General features: G+C 36.8%; 1 protein-coding gene across 18 annotated transcripts in view; it reads right to left on the reverse strand.

Moving 5' to 3' along the window:
- Positions 1 to 835: 835 nt before the first annotated feature.
- SOX5 (SRY-box transcription factor 5) overlaps positions 836 to 16,626 on the reverse strand; it is a 960,947-nt gene continuing 945,156 nt past the window's right edge. For all 18 annotated transcript variants that reach the window (XM_034644599.1, XM_034644605.1, XM_034644606.1 and 15 more), the window contains 4 exons: positions 11,361 to 11,469; positions 8,383 to 8,556; positions 3,718 to 3,934; positions 836 to 2,073 (listed from right to left, as the gene is read on the reverse strand). In XM_034644599.1, the coding sequence (XP_034500490.1) occupies positions 1,770 to 2,073; positions 3,718 to 3,934; positions 8,383 to 8,556; positions 11,361 to 11,469 (804 nt within the window). In that variant the 3' untranslated portion in view covers positions 836 to 1,769. The remainder of the gene's footprint in view (positions 2,074 to 3,717; positions 3,935 to 8,382; positions 8,557 to 11,360; positions 11,470 to 16,626) is intronic.

Below are 16,626 nucleotides of genomic sequence, written 5' to 3' on the forward strand. Positions count from 1 at the left end.
TCAAATGATTTTGCATTTATTTGTACAAGCCTTATAACTGCCTTGGCATTTGGCTGGCAAAATCTAAATAAGCAGTTCTGTCACTGTCAGTTGTTGCTCTAAGCACATATTTTGCTGGAACCAAAAACTGGACTTCGGTGGATTCATCTTACGGCGAGGAAGAGTGGTGGCGAGGATCACTGGGTTCAGCCAGGCTCCATTTTGTTGGGCTGCAATGACTTTAATCCTGCTTTTTATGGTATGGGATGCACATGGCCCACAATTGTGAAATGCAAATGGCCTCTGCCTCATTTCAAGGAGAGATGAAAAATACCTTATAAAATCATCAGTTCCATTTCCTGATCAGGAAAGGATGGAATGTTGAAGAAATAAGCTAATTCTGTGTTTCTGGAAAATGGCCAAATATAGTCAAGGAAAACAATGATTGTTTTGCTCGAAGTTATCAACAGGAAAAACAAACAGAAATCATTAAGTAGCAAACATTAGTGGAACCAACTGACCAGGAAGAAGGGACATCTGGGAACAGTTTGCTAGTAGCTTCCATGTTATACATGCACACCTCGATTACACAGGGCTGCCTGATCCATCCAATAATAATTGTATTAGAAATTTAAAAATATAATTTCTGAGCCCTATCTTGGTTGTCATTTGAAGTGCAAAGTCAAGGTCAAAGTTGCTTCCAGACCAGTCACTTAGGAGGATGTGGGATTTCATCCCCAGATGTGGGTTTAACTCACAATGGTTCAATGTTATTCCTATTAGTACCATAATCACACACATACATACACACAAAAATCCAAGATCAGAAAATATTTTTTTCTCTAAATTTCTTATGTCTCTCTCTCTCTCTCTCTTTTCACCTGAGAACAGCACCTACAGTTTCCATTTAAAAAAAAAAAGTCAAATCTCACCAGCTGCTGGTATTTCAGGTTTTTCAAGGGATTGTCTAAGATATAACACTGTCCTAACTTAAGAAGGAACAGGAAAAAGGAAAGGAAAAAAAAAGGAACTGGGTCAACACTTCAGTACAAATTTGGCACTTGCTCAAAAATGTAGTGTGGTGTGCAATAGATAAAGAAAGTCCTCTAAAGAAAATAATTGCTTATTTTGTGGTGGATAGCAAGGAAGTTAAAAACAGGCTCTTTTTCCCTCTTCCCCCCCATGCACAGACTTCCATCTTTAAAGTATAGAGATGGAGAAGGTGGAGAGAAGTAAAGAGAAATTCATCTTTCTTTTTTTCTGTCAGGTGCATTACAAAAATAAAAAAAGAAAGAAAGAAAAAAAAAAAGGAAAGAAAAAGGAAAGGAAAAAACCCAGAAACCCCAAAAAACAAAACAAAACTTATTTCTTTTTAAAAATTGTAGCACAAAACAACAAAACACATTCACAAGCCACTTGTTGGCACTGTGTACCTGAGTGAGAATTTCTAGAACATTGTAGAACAAACAGCCATAAAGTTTATTAAAAAAAAAAAGTTGACGGGTAAGACTTCAGTGCTTAGATGTAGCAGCTGAATTACTGGCATTATTTTACCCATAGCTTATTTCAATCTCTTGTTGTTGATATTGTTGTTTGCTTGTATTTTTTTTTTTTCCTTTCCAAGCCTTTTGAGGCTGAGGTCTATTAGTCAGCTGATGTCCCAACTATTTAAGACTAACAGTTAAAGTAACAGTCAGTGTATGAGAAAGTTAATGTGCTTGGCCACTGGTAAGGATGAACCAGCTAGGGCTTCTTTAAGTCCTAAGGTCACAACAATCTTTTGACCCTTATCAGTTGGCTTGTCCTGCAATATGGTTTTCACTGTCACTCCCATAATCTACATCCGGATCATCCTCTTCCTCATCGAACTCATCATAAATTTCTCCGTTGATGTCCTCAGCCTGTATCTCTTCTTTGATATGTGGCTCCTCTCCTTTCACGCCATAAGTGCTCTGGATAACAGGCATCCCAGGCTCTGGGCTGCTGGACACGCTTGAGTGCTCCGAGGGCAGGTGAGGGGAGGGCATTCCGGCCATGGCGATGGCTCCAGGGTACACAACACCAGCAGTGGCGATGGGGATCTGTGCTTGTTGCCTGCAGACAGGAATTCCCCCCAACCAAAAAAAAAAAAAAAAAAAAAAAAAAAAAAAAAAAAAGACCGTGGGTGAGGGGAATACTTAGATGCATGCCTTATTATACAACGAATCTGCTCAGCTTGTCCAATTCTAAAATAGTGATTCTCATCCTATTGCCCAACATTTAAAAACTTGCATCCTCCTGTGATTTCAATACCTTACTTCTGTGTAGTGCTTGACATATTACAAGGCACTTACATGTGTTACCTATTTGATTCTTAAAATAACTGTCTTATTACTATCTTATGGGAAAAAAAACAAACTTGAGGTGCAGAAAGATTAAGCAGAAGAACTTGACCCCAAGTTCATGTTTCCTTCACTATAACATCCCGAGTTTTTAGAAATAATTAAACTAAAGATAATGCAATTTTAATGGGAAAAAAACCCTAAAATATTAGAGTTCTCAAAATAAAACCTTATTGCTCAGAACTCGCCAGAACTGAACAGTATCACATTATCCACCTGGTCCCTGCAGTAGATGGGGGGATAGGAAGCAGGTGTACAGCTCAGCAGCTCTACAAGGCCCTGGGCTTAGAAAGGCCCTGGGCTTAGAAAGACCCTGTGCTTGGTTTCAAGTTCTGGCGTAGTCTTGAAATTCTTAACTTTTTAACAGGAACCCCACATGCTCATTTTACACTGGACTCCACAAATTCTGTAGCTGGTCCCAGTGGGAAGGGATTAATAGATGATGTTCACTTAGGCCTTCTTTTATTCATTCATTCATATGTTTACTATTTCGTCAGGGTTGGGTTTCGTGCTCAGCTTTGAGAAGAGTCATGCACGGAGATATAAATCACATGCCACTGGTCTAAGCTGGCAGACTCTTCCCAGGGAAGAGGATAGGGCAGACTTTAAAAGTTTCTTTTGAAGGTATCCTCTGGCCATTTTCAGAACAGTATTTATTGTTCTAAGCAGCCCTCGGGATCTTACTAACTTCTGCTCCAGATATGAGCAGCCTTATTTCTTTGCTTTCTGAGAAACTTCTGCAGAAGCAATGAAGTCGCAGGCAGCCTATTGCCACCGTAGCCTGCCTCGCCGTAGGAAGCCGGGGAAAGCCTCCTGGGAGCTACGCTCCTAATTCAGAAGAGAGCTTTCATGTTCACAACCTCGCCGTGCCCTAAATAGAATCTCCACTTCACGTGTCTACAGAGGCCACACGTGTGCCTTGATCGCCCAGAAATCCCTCTATATTCCAAGCAAGTGTTTCTTTTGAAATCATTTTTGTGTCGTATTCTCTCAAACAAGGATTGTGTGGCACTTGTCAATGTGGCGCCTTGGAAGTAATGAACACTAACAAGGAAAAGAACCGATAATACGTCTCAGTTTACAATAACGAACTTCAAAACGATTTACTTTCAGATAGTTTCTCTTCAAGCCAGTTGTTAGGAAAGCTCAAGGGAGAGCCAATGTTGGAGGCACTTGGAGTCACTTCATATGGAGGTATTCTTTTTCAGGATCATGTGGGGGACAGTCTAGACTCTGAAAATAACTAAGTTCAGGTTCTTTTTCAAAATGCTGCCTCGCAGCAAAACAAATATGTCTGACATCCCGTTAAGTGTAACAAGAAGCGTCCCCCATGAAAAAACTACTGAAAGGTCCATACCCAACATTGAAATACTGTCGCATTTCCTGCCGCCTGTTCCGCATGATTGCCTTGTATTCACCAATGCGCAGCTTTTTGCCATCCACGAGGCAGGTGCGCTTCGGCCTGGGCTTGTACTTGTAGTCGGGGTACTTCTCCAGGTGCTGCTTGCTGAGACGGGCTTGCTCCTCGTAATATGGCTGTTTCTCTAGGTTTGTCATAGCTTTCCAGCGAGATCCTAGGAGGAAAAGAAGGTTAGGATTGCAATTTGCACAGCTGCTGAGGTTCCTAAGAAGATATCACTGAGAACAAGAAAATCTAAAGTAAAAATGCTGGCCCAAACCCAGAAATACATAAAAATGTGTTTGATTAGTGAACCATAGTTCACTAATGAGATCACATAGATCTCATGAGGTGAGATCCCACAAGAACAGAGGTGTTGCTTGCTGTGTCCTTAAGGAAACTATGTACCCAAAGATACAAAGGTGGGGCAATCTCTCTCTCTCTTTTTTTTTTTTGGTCTGGCCGGAATTAACAATTTAGCCAACCGTGTATATTATATATTTAAAAGCTCACAGATAATTTAAAGAATATACCTTTCATTTCCACATTAGACCACGATATAATTCAACTGTGAACTGAAAAGTTATGCAAAAACTTTTTACACATTTTCAATCTGTGGCTAATTATCTTGTTACTGAGTATTTTTATGTGGGGGCACATTACTTACTACTAGGGTTTCTAACATATATTACACATAATTCTCCTCAAACTGTTTAAGTATGCTTTCATGAACGATTGCATTTAAAAATTCATTTCATTAAATTTAAAATTTAAAACTTTAATTACAAAAGATTATATTAATGAACATGCATTGGGTAACTACTGTGTGCCAGATATTGTGCTAAAAACTTTACATAAGTTGTCTCATTTTACCTTTCACTGGAATCCTGTAAGATAGTTTTAGCATTTAGACCTATATCCATAGATGAGAAAACTGAAGTTCAAATAGATGAAGTAACTTACCTAAGGTCATACAACTATTAAATTGCAAATCTGTGACTCAAACTTCAATTACATTGAACCCAAATATGCGGCAATGTATGTTCTTAGATACCTACACCCACCTGCGATCTGGCGGTGGTCAGAATCAGAAGAATAAGTATGTATGGGATAAGATTTTTCTTTTAATAAATCACTTTCAATAATATATAAAGATGTCATTTCTTGCAATATAGTATGCATTAATATTAATCCAAATTGGTAATCCAAACTGGTTTTTCCCTTCTTTTCACTTTTGGTTTTGGTTTGGATTCAACTAGGAGCACACACAAAAAAATTGTTTGCAGTTTAATTAAAAAATGTGATTTAAAGCTTGGTTCTATTACTGTGGCTATATGTAGTAGTAAAAGAAGTAATGGTAATAATGTTTACTTTTTATTAAGCATGTGAGGAGAATCTATTTGCAGATGAAGTGTGTTTATCAGCAAGTAATCAGCTCAACTCTGCCCAAATGTACAAAGACCGAAGGAACTGGAAATACAGTTCCTTTGGTAGTTCTCTACCAAATATGTTTTGGTACAGAAGCCTTTACCTGCCTTCCAAAGTCATCTAAGCAAGATCTTAAGGCTTTCAAATGGGTTCATTACTCAACCATAATTCCGTATCTCAAATGCAAATAACTCACTGATGAACAGTTCTTCCCTACAAATGCAGACAATTCCTCAATATGGGATACACACACACACACACACACACACACGATAAATAAAATATATATTTATGCAAAGATAAAAATAAAGATACATATATAATAAAAGATGTGTAAATTCTCAGACAAGTTGGCTTCTAAATCTGGCATGAACTGGAATCACAGAATATTTAGACACTTGATAATATAATTTTTCTGGAACTATCACTGAATCCTAAATTACATTTTAAAAGATGGCCATATCATAGGTCTTTTTAAAATGAAGAATTAAGATAGCCTAAGCACTGTCTATAGTTGGCAAAACGGCTAACTATTGCGTTTTATGACAGTGCAGAGCAGTGTTTCCGTTTGGTGGCAACTACGGTTTTCATTCTTTAATAGTAACTCTTGAATAGGGTTAACCAAATGACAAGTTTGGTTTTGGTTTTAATGGCTTTGCAGGTAGCGCACCCACTGTATGTAGCTACGATGTGAACCCCGAGACACACTAGATGAGCATTTTAGGTCTCTCCAAAAGAGACGGAAACATCTGCTTGATCTGGGTGGGGCAGGTTGCTTACCCTGGACCATGTACAGGGAGTAAGTTCCCTGCATTTTTCAAAAGACTTTTACAATGGAAAATGGAGAAGGACATTAGGGTATTCCCCCTGATGACAAAAAGGAAGATTCAATAAAAAAATCTGATGTTCAAAATAAGGAAAACAAAAACCAGTCTTGAGAGTACTCTTTTCCTTTCTAAATCTGGCAATACAATAAAAATGAGGAGTTTGAGCTGAGCACATTGTCATCTCCATGGGGTCTGTAATGAATTTGCACATTTTACTCCAACTACTGTATATCTAATCAGAAAAAGATGTCCCCCATCCCCTGATCTAGCGCCAAACAGTAAAAGGTGATTCCTTATGTTAACAATTTCAGCAGAATGGCTTATTAAAACCAGATTTTAGGGTATTATAAAATGCTTAGAAGCCCTTTAAAATGTCAACTAGGATCCCCAGAGACTACGTAAAATGTCAACCCAGCTCAAGCGCCTGTTTTAAGCAGAATGAATTAGTGGCATGCTGTCGGAGGCTGTTATCCAAAACAATCAGTAAAGAGGAAAACATCAAGCTTTCTTTGTACTTTTATATGAAATGGGCCACAAGAATGATCTTGTGGATATTTGAAGATCACTTATTTATTTGAAGCTATGACCAAATATTGAGATCCCAAACATCTCAGTGGTTTTTTTCCCCTGCTATATCTTCAATGAACACTATTCTATTGAAAGGTCTAAAATTAGACAGCACTCTTTTTCATGTTGCCCCTAATGGTATAATCATATGGTCATTCTAATATTCTTTCCTTCAAACCAGAAAGAAATGCTTGTAGCTAGTCACGTCTTTCCCATAAAATCTTTTGCTGCATTTCCTAAAGTATTTCACATCATCAAAACTGATATTTCCCTGATACTTAGGATAAAGTTTTAATCAGTGACTATCACTTTTCCAGGTTTCAGACACAGGAATTGAATGATATAGAGACAGTTTGAACAATCTTAGTATTCAGTTTGTTTTTTCATTTTGACATTTTGGGATTTCTAATTTTGTGATAACTGATACATTAAGATATAGAAAATGCTTACGTAAAGTATTTTATTCTTTTCTAGAGTTTTTCCAAATGGAACAGGTACGATATTTTTCAAAAATAAAAGGGAAATTTCATATGGAAGGTAAAGTATGGTCATAAAAGGAAAAATAGATTGGAGATAGTAGAGGTGTAAAAAAATGTGCATTTCCTTTATCCGTATTCACTTTTTCCAGGCTTCACACTCTTATCTTTTGAGATAACATTCATTTAAAGATCTCAAAATCATTTTAGATGAAAACCAAGACATAAGTTCAAGTGGTTAATGGTTTTTGTTTGTTTGTTTTGGTCTCATTACAAATGCATGCTGCGGACTGGGTAGCATCTATTCCCAGCCAGTGATATGAGCATAAAAACACATGTGTATGTTTAGTAACTACTTTTAGATGATCAGTTCCTTAATGTAAAGGAACAAATGGAACACCTACTTGCACTAAGTACATGTAATTCCAAGTGCATTTTGGAGTCTTAGTAAAGCTTTAATAACTTAGGAAAATGTTACTTATTTGTTGAAGCCCAAATTCAGAGTTAGTGTTCCTATTCTTTTTTTGTTGTTTAGCTCTTAGAAGTCAGAGAATAAATAATCAAAATGTGCTTAGGTTATCCGGTAGCTGGCCACCACACCATCTGAAGATGAAGAAGATGATGATGATGTCAAGTGGAATCTTCCCTTCCTTTTTCTGGGATTTAAACTGGTATATAGTAGGTCTCTTTATAATCATTACCCTTACCTCTCACCATCTCTTCTGTGTGCTTCAGTATGTATGTACATAAGTCAAATATGTACTTTATCTGTTAAGCTGAAAGCTGCAATAGCAGGAAAAGTCCCTTTTTAAAAGATGCTGAAAATCTGCTTAAGGCTGCAGAAAGTGTAAATTAAAAATTGCACCACATGCCCCATCTTCTTGTGTCCTGACAATCTACACTGATTTTCAGTTATAGTACCGGAACAAACATCACCTATACCTCCATCCCTACCACGCGAAGAATTCTGTAGTTCAAAGGAAAACAACAAATAATGGTCAATTCCATTATCAAGTGGCTCACAGGAAAAGAACTTTTTTCTTAGTCTTGGTACGAAATATTTCTAGATCTTAAAGAAGAGAAAATATTACAACGATTAGTATGGAGACACACAACTAAATGAGCTATAAAAACTGGACACATTTCTCAACGAACATGAAATGCTTTGTCATCAGAAGAAAAGCCTCAATTAATGATGCTGATTTTTTAGATAAGCACATCACAGGAACTGCCCAGCCTCCAAAGCCCAGTATCTTTCCACAACTGCAGAAAACAGAGCTGTACATTTATTCCACGAATCACATAACAATTAACACGTTTCTTACCCAATATCTTGCTGATGTTGGAGTTGTGCATGTCGGGAAAGGCTTGAAGGATTTTCCTTCTTTCATCTTTAGCCCACACCATGAAGGCGTTCATTGGACGTTTTATATGGGGTTCATTGCTCCCACGCCCTCTGGATTCTCTATAAATTCTTGATTCTGAGACTCCAGCACTTCCTAAAAACAGGGAACATTGCTTTGTGTGAGTGTTAAGACCTTTGGTAATTCTCTTCTTTGTACTGCTATTGAATGTTTGTCTAGTAAAATATCTATTCTAGTCTATTACAATATGACTAAAAAAAGTACATCTGATAATTGTACTTCCAGTCCTTGAGACAGATGCTTGTGCATGAAGTTTCTGTGATAGGCCCTGTAGTCACAATTGGCATATCTGTATTTTTAATCCATTTCTCATACATTTTTCCTTTTTTCGAGGGACTATGGACTGTTTCACCATTTACTTTCAAGAGGACACAAGAAACTTGAATATATAATCTTTGATGCAAAGTGGAAAGAGAATAGTTGGGGCATACCAATAGGCATGCTGTTACCATTGGAAATATTAAATAGGTGAAGAAGCTCACAAAATTGTGAAACACTAATCTATTTGGCACGATGGATGACCATAGGTAAGGATGTGTCCCTGCTACCTAAAGATGGTCGGAACACACAGTAGCCATGCCCTTTGCCTCTCTCTGAGGTAATATAAATAAAAATGAATAAAAATGCAGCTAAATAAAAATTTGAGGTTAAAATACAATATAGAAATTTTTCTGTAATGTGTTTGGCTTTTCTTTGTAATTTTGTGCTAATAAATACATGAAATATGCTGATGAATTAATGATAGCCTGCTCCCCAGAAGATCTTTGAAAATGGTAGGGGAAAAAAAAAGAACAGTTACACTACTATGGTTTCTTTAAAAGTCCACAGCCACAATATTTATGGTGAAACAAATATTATATTCATTCCCCTGAATTTTCTCCCTCATGTCTAAAGTTACCCAAAGAGACCCACTGAAAGTTCCATTCCAGTCAGCAAGACTCATGGTGATAAAGCATAACCAAGAGCCACAGTAGAACCCTTGGGAGCTGCCCTCACTCCTCTAGGCGTCACGTGACTTTGTGGAATAGTTTCACCAGATTAAACAGCTTCCAGAGATGCTCGAGTTCAGGCAAAGAACATCAGGAGAAGCAGAAGGAAAGAGAACTGTGATACTAAGTTTTCCAGGGTTATCATTAGAAAATATGGCAGAATCTATTTTGGTAGCATATAAAATTTTAAAATAATTTGGGTATTTCCAGAACGTGTATCTTTAATAAAAGCACTGTGTTTTATTTTTTTCTTCCTTCATACTCCTCTTCCTCTCTTTTCTCAATTAGAAGGAATAGGAATCAACCAAAATTACCCAGACTTGAAGACCTCTAGAGTAGCAAACAAAAACACAGCATACCTGGTGGTGGAGTTTCTCATTATTTCTCATTCATGGTATGCTCTTTGGTCTGATGAAGATTGGAAAATATTTTGCATACAAGCATGACTGAATTTAACAAATAACAGCAACACAATTTTGATGTTTTAATGCTGATTACTATGGGTATATTTTATCATGCTAATACAACTTAAAATTTATGAAATGTGTTATTACCAGTAATTGTCTTTTTATTGACAAAAATGAGTGCTAATATATGGCAACATCTTTCTGAAATGGGTTTGTAACTAGCGAATGATCATTTGCACATCTGCTTTTTCTTGTTCTTACACCTTACAGCAACATAAGCAATAAAATGAACATTACGCAACTTCATCAAAGCTAAACAAGCTCTTTATATTGTACTTAGGCCACGTTTATCGTAGCCAACTGAGATAGAAAGGAGAAGGAAATGTTTGGATCCAACAGGCCAGGAAAACATTGACTTCGGTTGGATATCCAACTGAACAAAATTTAGTTTTGATAAGATTATCTGGCTACATGCTCAAGTTTGGCTAGTTTCTTGGCTAGTGTAGAACGGGACTTAAAAGTAGAATTGGCCCAAGGCACAGAGCAGACAGACTAGAACTCAAGGCCATCTCTTCCGTCCTAAAGTATCCTTCCTTTGCTCTGGCATGGTCTTTTCTATATGAAGGGGACCTTCTCTACCATAGTAACAAATCTGAGGACAGTGTTCTCAAAATGCATATATGGCACTTGACACTGGGGGGAGGTTCCCAGATGCAGCTCAAGGTAAGAGGAATAGCACTTTCTTCTTTTTCTCTCTTTGCTGTGCTATTAAAATTAGCGTGTCAATTTAATTGGTTGTCATTGGGGATGTTTAGAATGTTCAGAGATGATGCAGAAAACAGAAGTCTCGAGGCATGTGAAGAAAGCATGAGGCTGAGCTGCTGGTGTTCTAGTTGGGTTATAAAGGGGAGGACACTTGACTGAATGGTAGGTAGTATAAGAGGGAAGTGTCCCAAAATGCAAATATACATACACACACACATTTCAGGAGGCAATTATCTCCTGAAAATGTCCACTTAGCCTTGTATTTTGGTCAGAGTTTGACAAATGAAAACTTGAAAATGAGCTTATAGACACAAGTTTCTGAAAAGTTTGCTTTGGGTACAAAAAATAGGGAAGTGAGAGATAAAATTGACAGTGATTGGGAGTACTTGCTTCAGAATCATGCCATCTTGAATCTAAGACCTTCCTCTGGTACTCACAACCCTGTTATTTTGGGGAAAAATGATTCAAAATTCCCAGGGGCCAATCTCTTTATTTGCAATAGTATTTATCTCACAGGTTGTGCTAGAAATTAATGAGATGATTTATGCAAAGCCCCCAGCAGATTGCTTGGCATGTGGGAACTGCTCAGTACATGTGAGCTCTTATTCTAATGACCAGGTATAAGGTGGCCGTCTTATATACTTTTTAGTAGTTTTAACTGGCACTAAATAAACACATCTGCACGCTATCAGAACATATATGAACAATTTTCACAAACCATCAGAATCTCCACTCATATTGAAATCCATCATGGCATGGCTAAATTTTCCTTCTTCATTCTGTTTAACTGCCAGTTGCTGAGTCAGACTCTCCAGTGTTGTTTTTTCCTTAAAAAAAGAAATTTATAATGAGAGCTCAATCTGGAAATTATAATTATTCAAAGACATTTTTTTCTTGGGCCATATATAATACGGTAGCTTCTGGGAGGGACAGAACATTGATTTATTCACCTTTGCACATTCAGCGCATTATGCTGAGGGCATTGAAGCAAATGATCTGCAGGGCTCTTGAGGGAACTCTGATTCTTAGAATCCCCTATACAGTCTTGGCATTGGGGTTTGGTACGCCTCAGGGGTATATGCCGGGATCCTTGGAGACAATCTTACCAAATCACAAAATGTGCAGAGAAATTTCATGAAAGCAACCTGTTTTACAACATTTGGAATGCCTTTATTTTTAGCCAGACAGTAGAAGTATAGGAGTGGCATGGGGCCCAGAGGAAGTATTCCAATAGTCAGGTGACCAACTGATAGAAACATAATTCACAGTAGTGCCCTCTGGTTGCCATCTCCCTAAATGCCATCTGCATTCCTCATGCAAGGGTAATGAAGACGTTTAAATATTCATTGCTAATTGCTTGTCAAGTCTCTGTACATTCGATGTGAGTGCCTGCAACTTGGACCACAATTTGATTTGGATTGCTAAGCCAAAATATTGAGTTGGCGAATTATTTGAGATACAAATACACCAAAATTAGATCTGCAAAGACATCAAGTCATTTAAAAGCATGCAGTGCATGATTTGAATTCATGGAGAACGTGGCATTCCAAACTAAATTATTTTCAAGGAAAACATAACGTTCATGAGATATTAAACTACTTCCAATTAAGTAATTAGGTGATTTTATGAAAAGAAAAAGCATATAATGGAAGGTTTACAACTTTTTCTAGCACTTTCCATCACTGCTCTGAGGATGACTTGGTTCCAAAACAGTTTTAAGAAAAGCATCTATTGGCTTTCATAAAATTTGCTCAGGTTTCTCTATAATTATTCACCTCATTTTCTGAGGAACACCGTCATGAACTGTACAAATGGACCACATATACTGAGGGGTAGCTATTGACACAATAAAATGTTCACAGAAAATAATCAACTACTTAAAACAATTGTATTACAAGTAAAGGGGCCCAACTAATGTTCCCACCAAGAACCATTAGGATATTGATATTCTTAATATAGTACATGCTTTATCTCTACAAAATCTCTGACAGTATTACAATTGTATGTACTAGATAAAAAATTCTCTCAATTTAGTGGCCTTGGAACTCCTATTCATCAAAGTCTATACATGATTTAGTAGCAAAAATATTTCATTGTCCAGTAGTATAAAACACAGCAGGGAAACTGGAAACAAGATAGTTGATATCAACTCGAGTTCTATAGGATTATATAGTACTAAGTTGAAATAAATTATATATTTAAAAATGTAGAACCTGATCCAATTAGTTTGTGTGAAATTGGTATTTTCAGCTGTTTTATATGCTCTGGATTTCTTTTGCAGAGAGTCTGCAGTATATATTCAGCTAAGAACAGGAGCATCAAGGACACCAGCTTAACATACTCTCTTTATAGTAAATGTAGCTGTTAAAATAGAAGACAGTTACATTAAACACACACACACTCCATCAACATGATCTGATCATCTCCAGTCAATGAAGACTTTACTGTACTATCTTTGGAGAAAGTACTAGGCATGGATTGCCTCTCAGGTTTTGATTTAATGGTGGATAGGACAATAAATGCTATATATTTTAGAAAGAGTTTTCCATTCTGAAGCAAAGTCTTTTAAGAAGAAAAAGTGAAATGAAGGCAATTGGAGCAGAAAAAGGACAAAATGCTGAGTGACTTCTAAGGTTCTGAGTTCAGCTGTATGAATCTTGTGCCATCTTACCAAGAGGCTAAAATTAGCAAATGATGGACAGGAAACTAACCATCAGTTTTTACAGTAAGTAACCTCTACTCATCTACCTCTAAAGTACACAATATAATAAAATTATTTAATTAGTTACCCCAAATAGAATTTACAATACTTCCTGAGAGCATGTCAGTGCGAAATAGTGGAAGTCAACAGGGTAAGCTGCATTTTTTTTGTGACTTTTTGCATAGCTGATTCTCAGACATGTGAACAGGGAAATGAGATGTGACTGGAGGAATTAGAGAATGTGTGGTGTGCCTTTAATTAAAACACCTTACAACAGCATGTAAATCAAAATGGTAACACTGGCACATTTTAAAAACCCTTGCTGACAATAAATTCAGAAGACTTAAAGGAACTGAGGTAAGGGGGCTATACTAAAACCCAAGTGGTTATATGGTACATACATGGTCTATAAAAATACAGTGGCTCCATGGCAAATAATTACCATAGAATTTCGTATGAAAATTGATCCTACATTAAACAAAAGTTAATGTTTAGTTCTTTTTCTTATTTTAAGATTCTACTTATTTTTCTGATAGTGAGAGTGAGGGAGAGAGAGAGAGAGAGAGAGCACAAGCAAGGGGAGGGGCAGAGGGAGAAGCAGACTCCCACTGAGTGGGGATCTCCATTCGGGGCTCGATAGATCCCGGGACTCCGGATCATGACCTGAGGTGAAGGCAGACACTTAACGGACTGAGTCACCCAGGTGCCCCATATATCTAGTTCTTAAGTATGGGGTATATATAAATCTTAATATGGATAGTTGTCTAGATAATATACTGAAACATCAGAAGAATGAGTTGAATTTAATAGTTCTCAAAAGTTTAAATTCAATCTATTTAGGTATATAGGAAGAGAAAGAATCAGCCAAATGTTATAAAGCACAAATGCTGGTACTTGAGAAGATTCCTCTGATCCTACTCCTTCCAATTCCACCATCCCTGGCTGTCTCCTTCCCCCAAAAGTCCATCTATGCTCTATCATGTCTAAAATTCAACCATTTAAGATTCTGTTCCTTGGATTAAATCTTTCCCTTTCTAAAAGCCTCTTTTCAAATGTGCCAAGGTTACTCAAAAAGGTAATATTTTGGTTCCCAAAGTTCCTATAATTAAATTAATCTTTTCTAAATAGAGACAGCTGAGGGTGCCTGGGTGGTTCAGTGGATTAAGTGTTTGACTCTTGATTTCAGCTCAGGTCACGATTTCAGGATTGTGAGATCGAGCCCTGCATGGGGCTCTGCGTTGGGTGTGGAACCTGCTTGAGATTGTCTCTCTCCCTCTTCCTCTACCTCTCCCCCCACTCTCCCCTCTCTTAATTAATTAATTAATTAACAGAGGCAGCTGAAACAAAACGTGCAGTTTGATATCAGGTAGAAAGGGGGTAAATAGGAAGATGCTGAAAATGGGAAACACTCAAGAAATGGAGTTTGGGGAAGCAGAAAAAAATGCTGATGGGCACAAGTGACAATTTTTACCAAAGTTAGACTCTTAGTCCCATCTGGCTCCAATAAAAAAACACATTAGTCAAGAATTTGTACAGAAAAAGAACACCTCATGTACAGAAAAAGAACATCCCATTTTAAGATCAGGGTTCTTGAATACAAATCCAATGTAGCACTTTCACTTTACTGCCCTTCAATGCTATCCAAATGCTGGTCTGAGACCGACAAGATTCACTGGTTTTCTCTCCTCTACCTTTTTTCTATCAGAAATAAAGCAAAATTTAAAGAAAAATAGACACATTTAAAGAAATACTTGCTAAAATTCTCATGCTCTGAGTCATCTCAGAGTAGAGGGTGCAAACATATTAATTACTACTAAGTAGTCAAAATGAGTCTTGAGAATTTATAAATAAGGATCAAATAAGATGACCTGTATGCTTTCACTCTTGAATACAAATTAACAATTGGATAACAATAAGGTTTCCTTTGGAAAGATGATTCCTACCTGGCTAATCAAATCTTATACCTTACTGTAGGTTTACGGAGATCAAGGGGCAATATTAGGTAAAGTCTATTTTTACTTGAAAAATCTTCTGATTCTATGTTGACCTGAACAAGGATCCAAATGAATTATATCTCATCTACAGAAGAAAATAAAGTTTTAGATCAAATAGTTTTTGAGGTCAAATAAATGATTCTAAAACCCAGCATTTAAAGAAGTATTATTACTGTGCTAGCATTCACTTAGGTAATTTGGCAGCTGGTCTTGGGCTCTGGGACTCATTCAATTGACTTGCTTAGTAGAAAACACCACATGTATTGTTTGTGCATGACACCAGGCTATGGTGGGAATCAACAAAGAAAGCCAAGAAATATCTAGAGATGTGAGCAATGAGTTGATTAGAAGTAGTCAGTAAAGATCTGTATGTTCTGAATGACAAAAGACCATAGGGATTAATGGGAAGAAGACATATTTGAAAATACAGAAAATGACCCATACAGAAAATAATGGGTTTGGGGATCCAAAACATCACTTCTTAACCAAACTCTGCTGTATATATTAGCTATGTTACTTTAGACAAATCAATTCTCCTCCCTGAGTCCCAGAATCTTAACTTGTAAAATGGGGTTTAAATATAACAATAGACTCTCATTGGCTTAAAAAATTAAGATATCTATGCTTTTCATATTAGGGGAAAGAGTCAGTGAGGGAAATTGAAAAAATAAAGATTCTTCCTAACATATATTAATTACAGGAATAGTTAGTTCAATATCAGTATTAAGTAACTTGCCATAGTTATGACCTTTTATTTTCTATGGCTAGAGTAGTGGACAAATGTGCATTCAAAAGGAGAATTTTGCTAACAACTCTAAAAATTGTTGACATTTTTTCATTCCTCTTGTCTATCATCTACAGCAATGTATTTAATCTTTTTCATTTTCCATTTGATGTTTAGGCATGATAGTTTATAAGTCTAGTACATACTTAAATTGAAAACTCCTATTCCATTACTTCAACTTACACAGAAAATAACTAAAAATTCACTATTTATAGAGACTTAAATGAACATCCTGTGTTATTTCATAGACTAGTCAAAACAAAACAAAACAAAAAAACACACAAAAATTCTGTTTTAAAAGAGGCAGATATTTCCTTAGTTACCTAATCCCAAATTAAATAATGCATGAGTAAATGGTTCCTCTGTTACTCCTTGAAATTGGAATTCATATAAGTGATGAGCTTTGCTCCCCAGCAGACACACATACACAAAGAGAGATGGGCTGTGGATCAGCTATCAAATGGACATCCCTGAAATAAAGCTCACAAAGCTATAAAACTCATAA

The sequence above is a fragment of the Ailuropoda melanoleuca genome, chromosome 16 (assembly GCF_002007445.2).
Source record: "Ailuropoda melanoleuca isolate Jingjing chromosome 16, ASM200744v2, whole genome shotgun sequence".
Classification (NCBI taxonomy): Eukaryota; Metazoa; Chordata; class Mammalia; order Carnivora; family Ursidae; genus Ailuropoda; species Ailuropoda melanoleuca.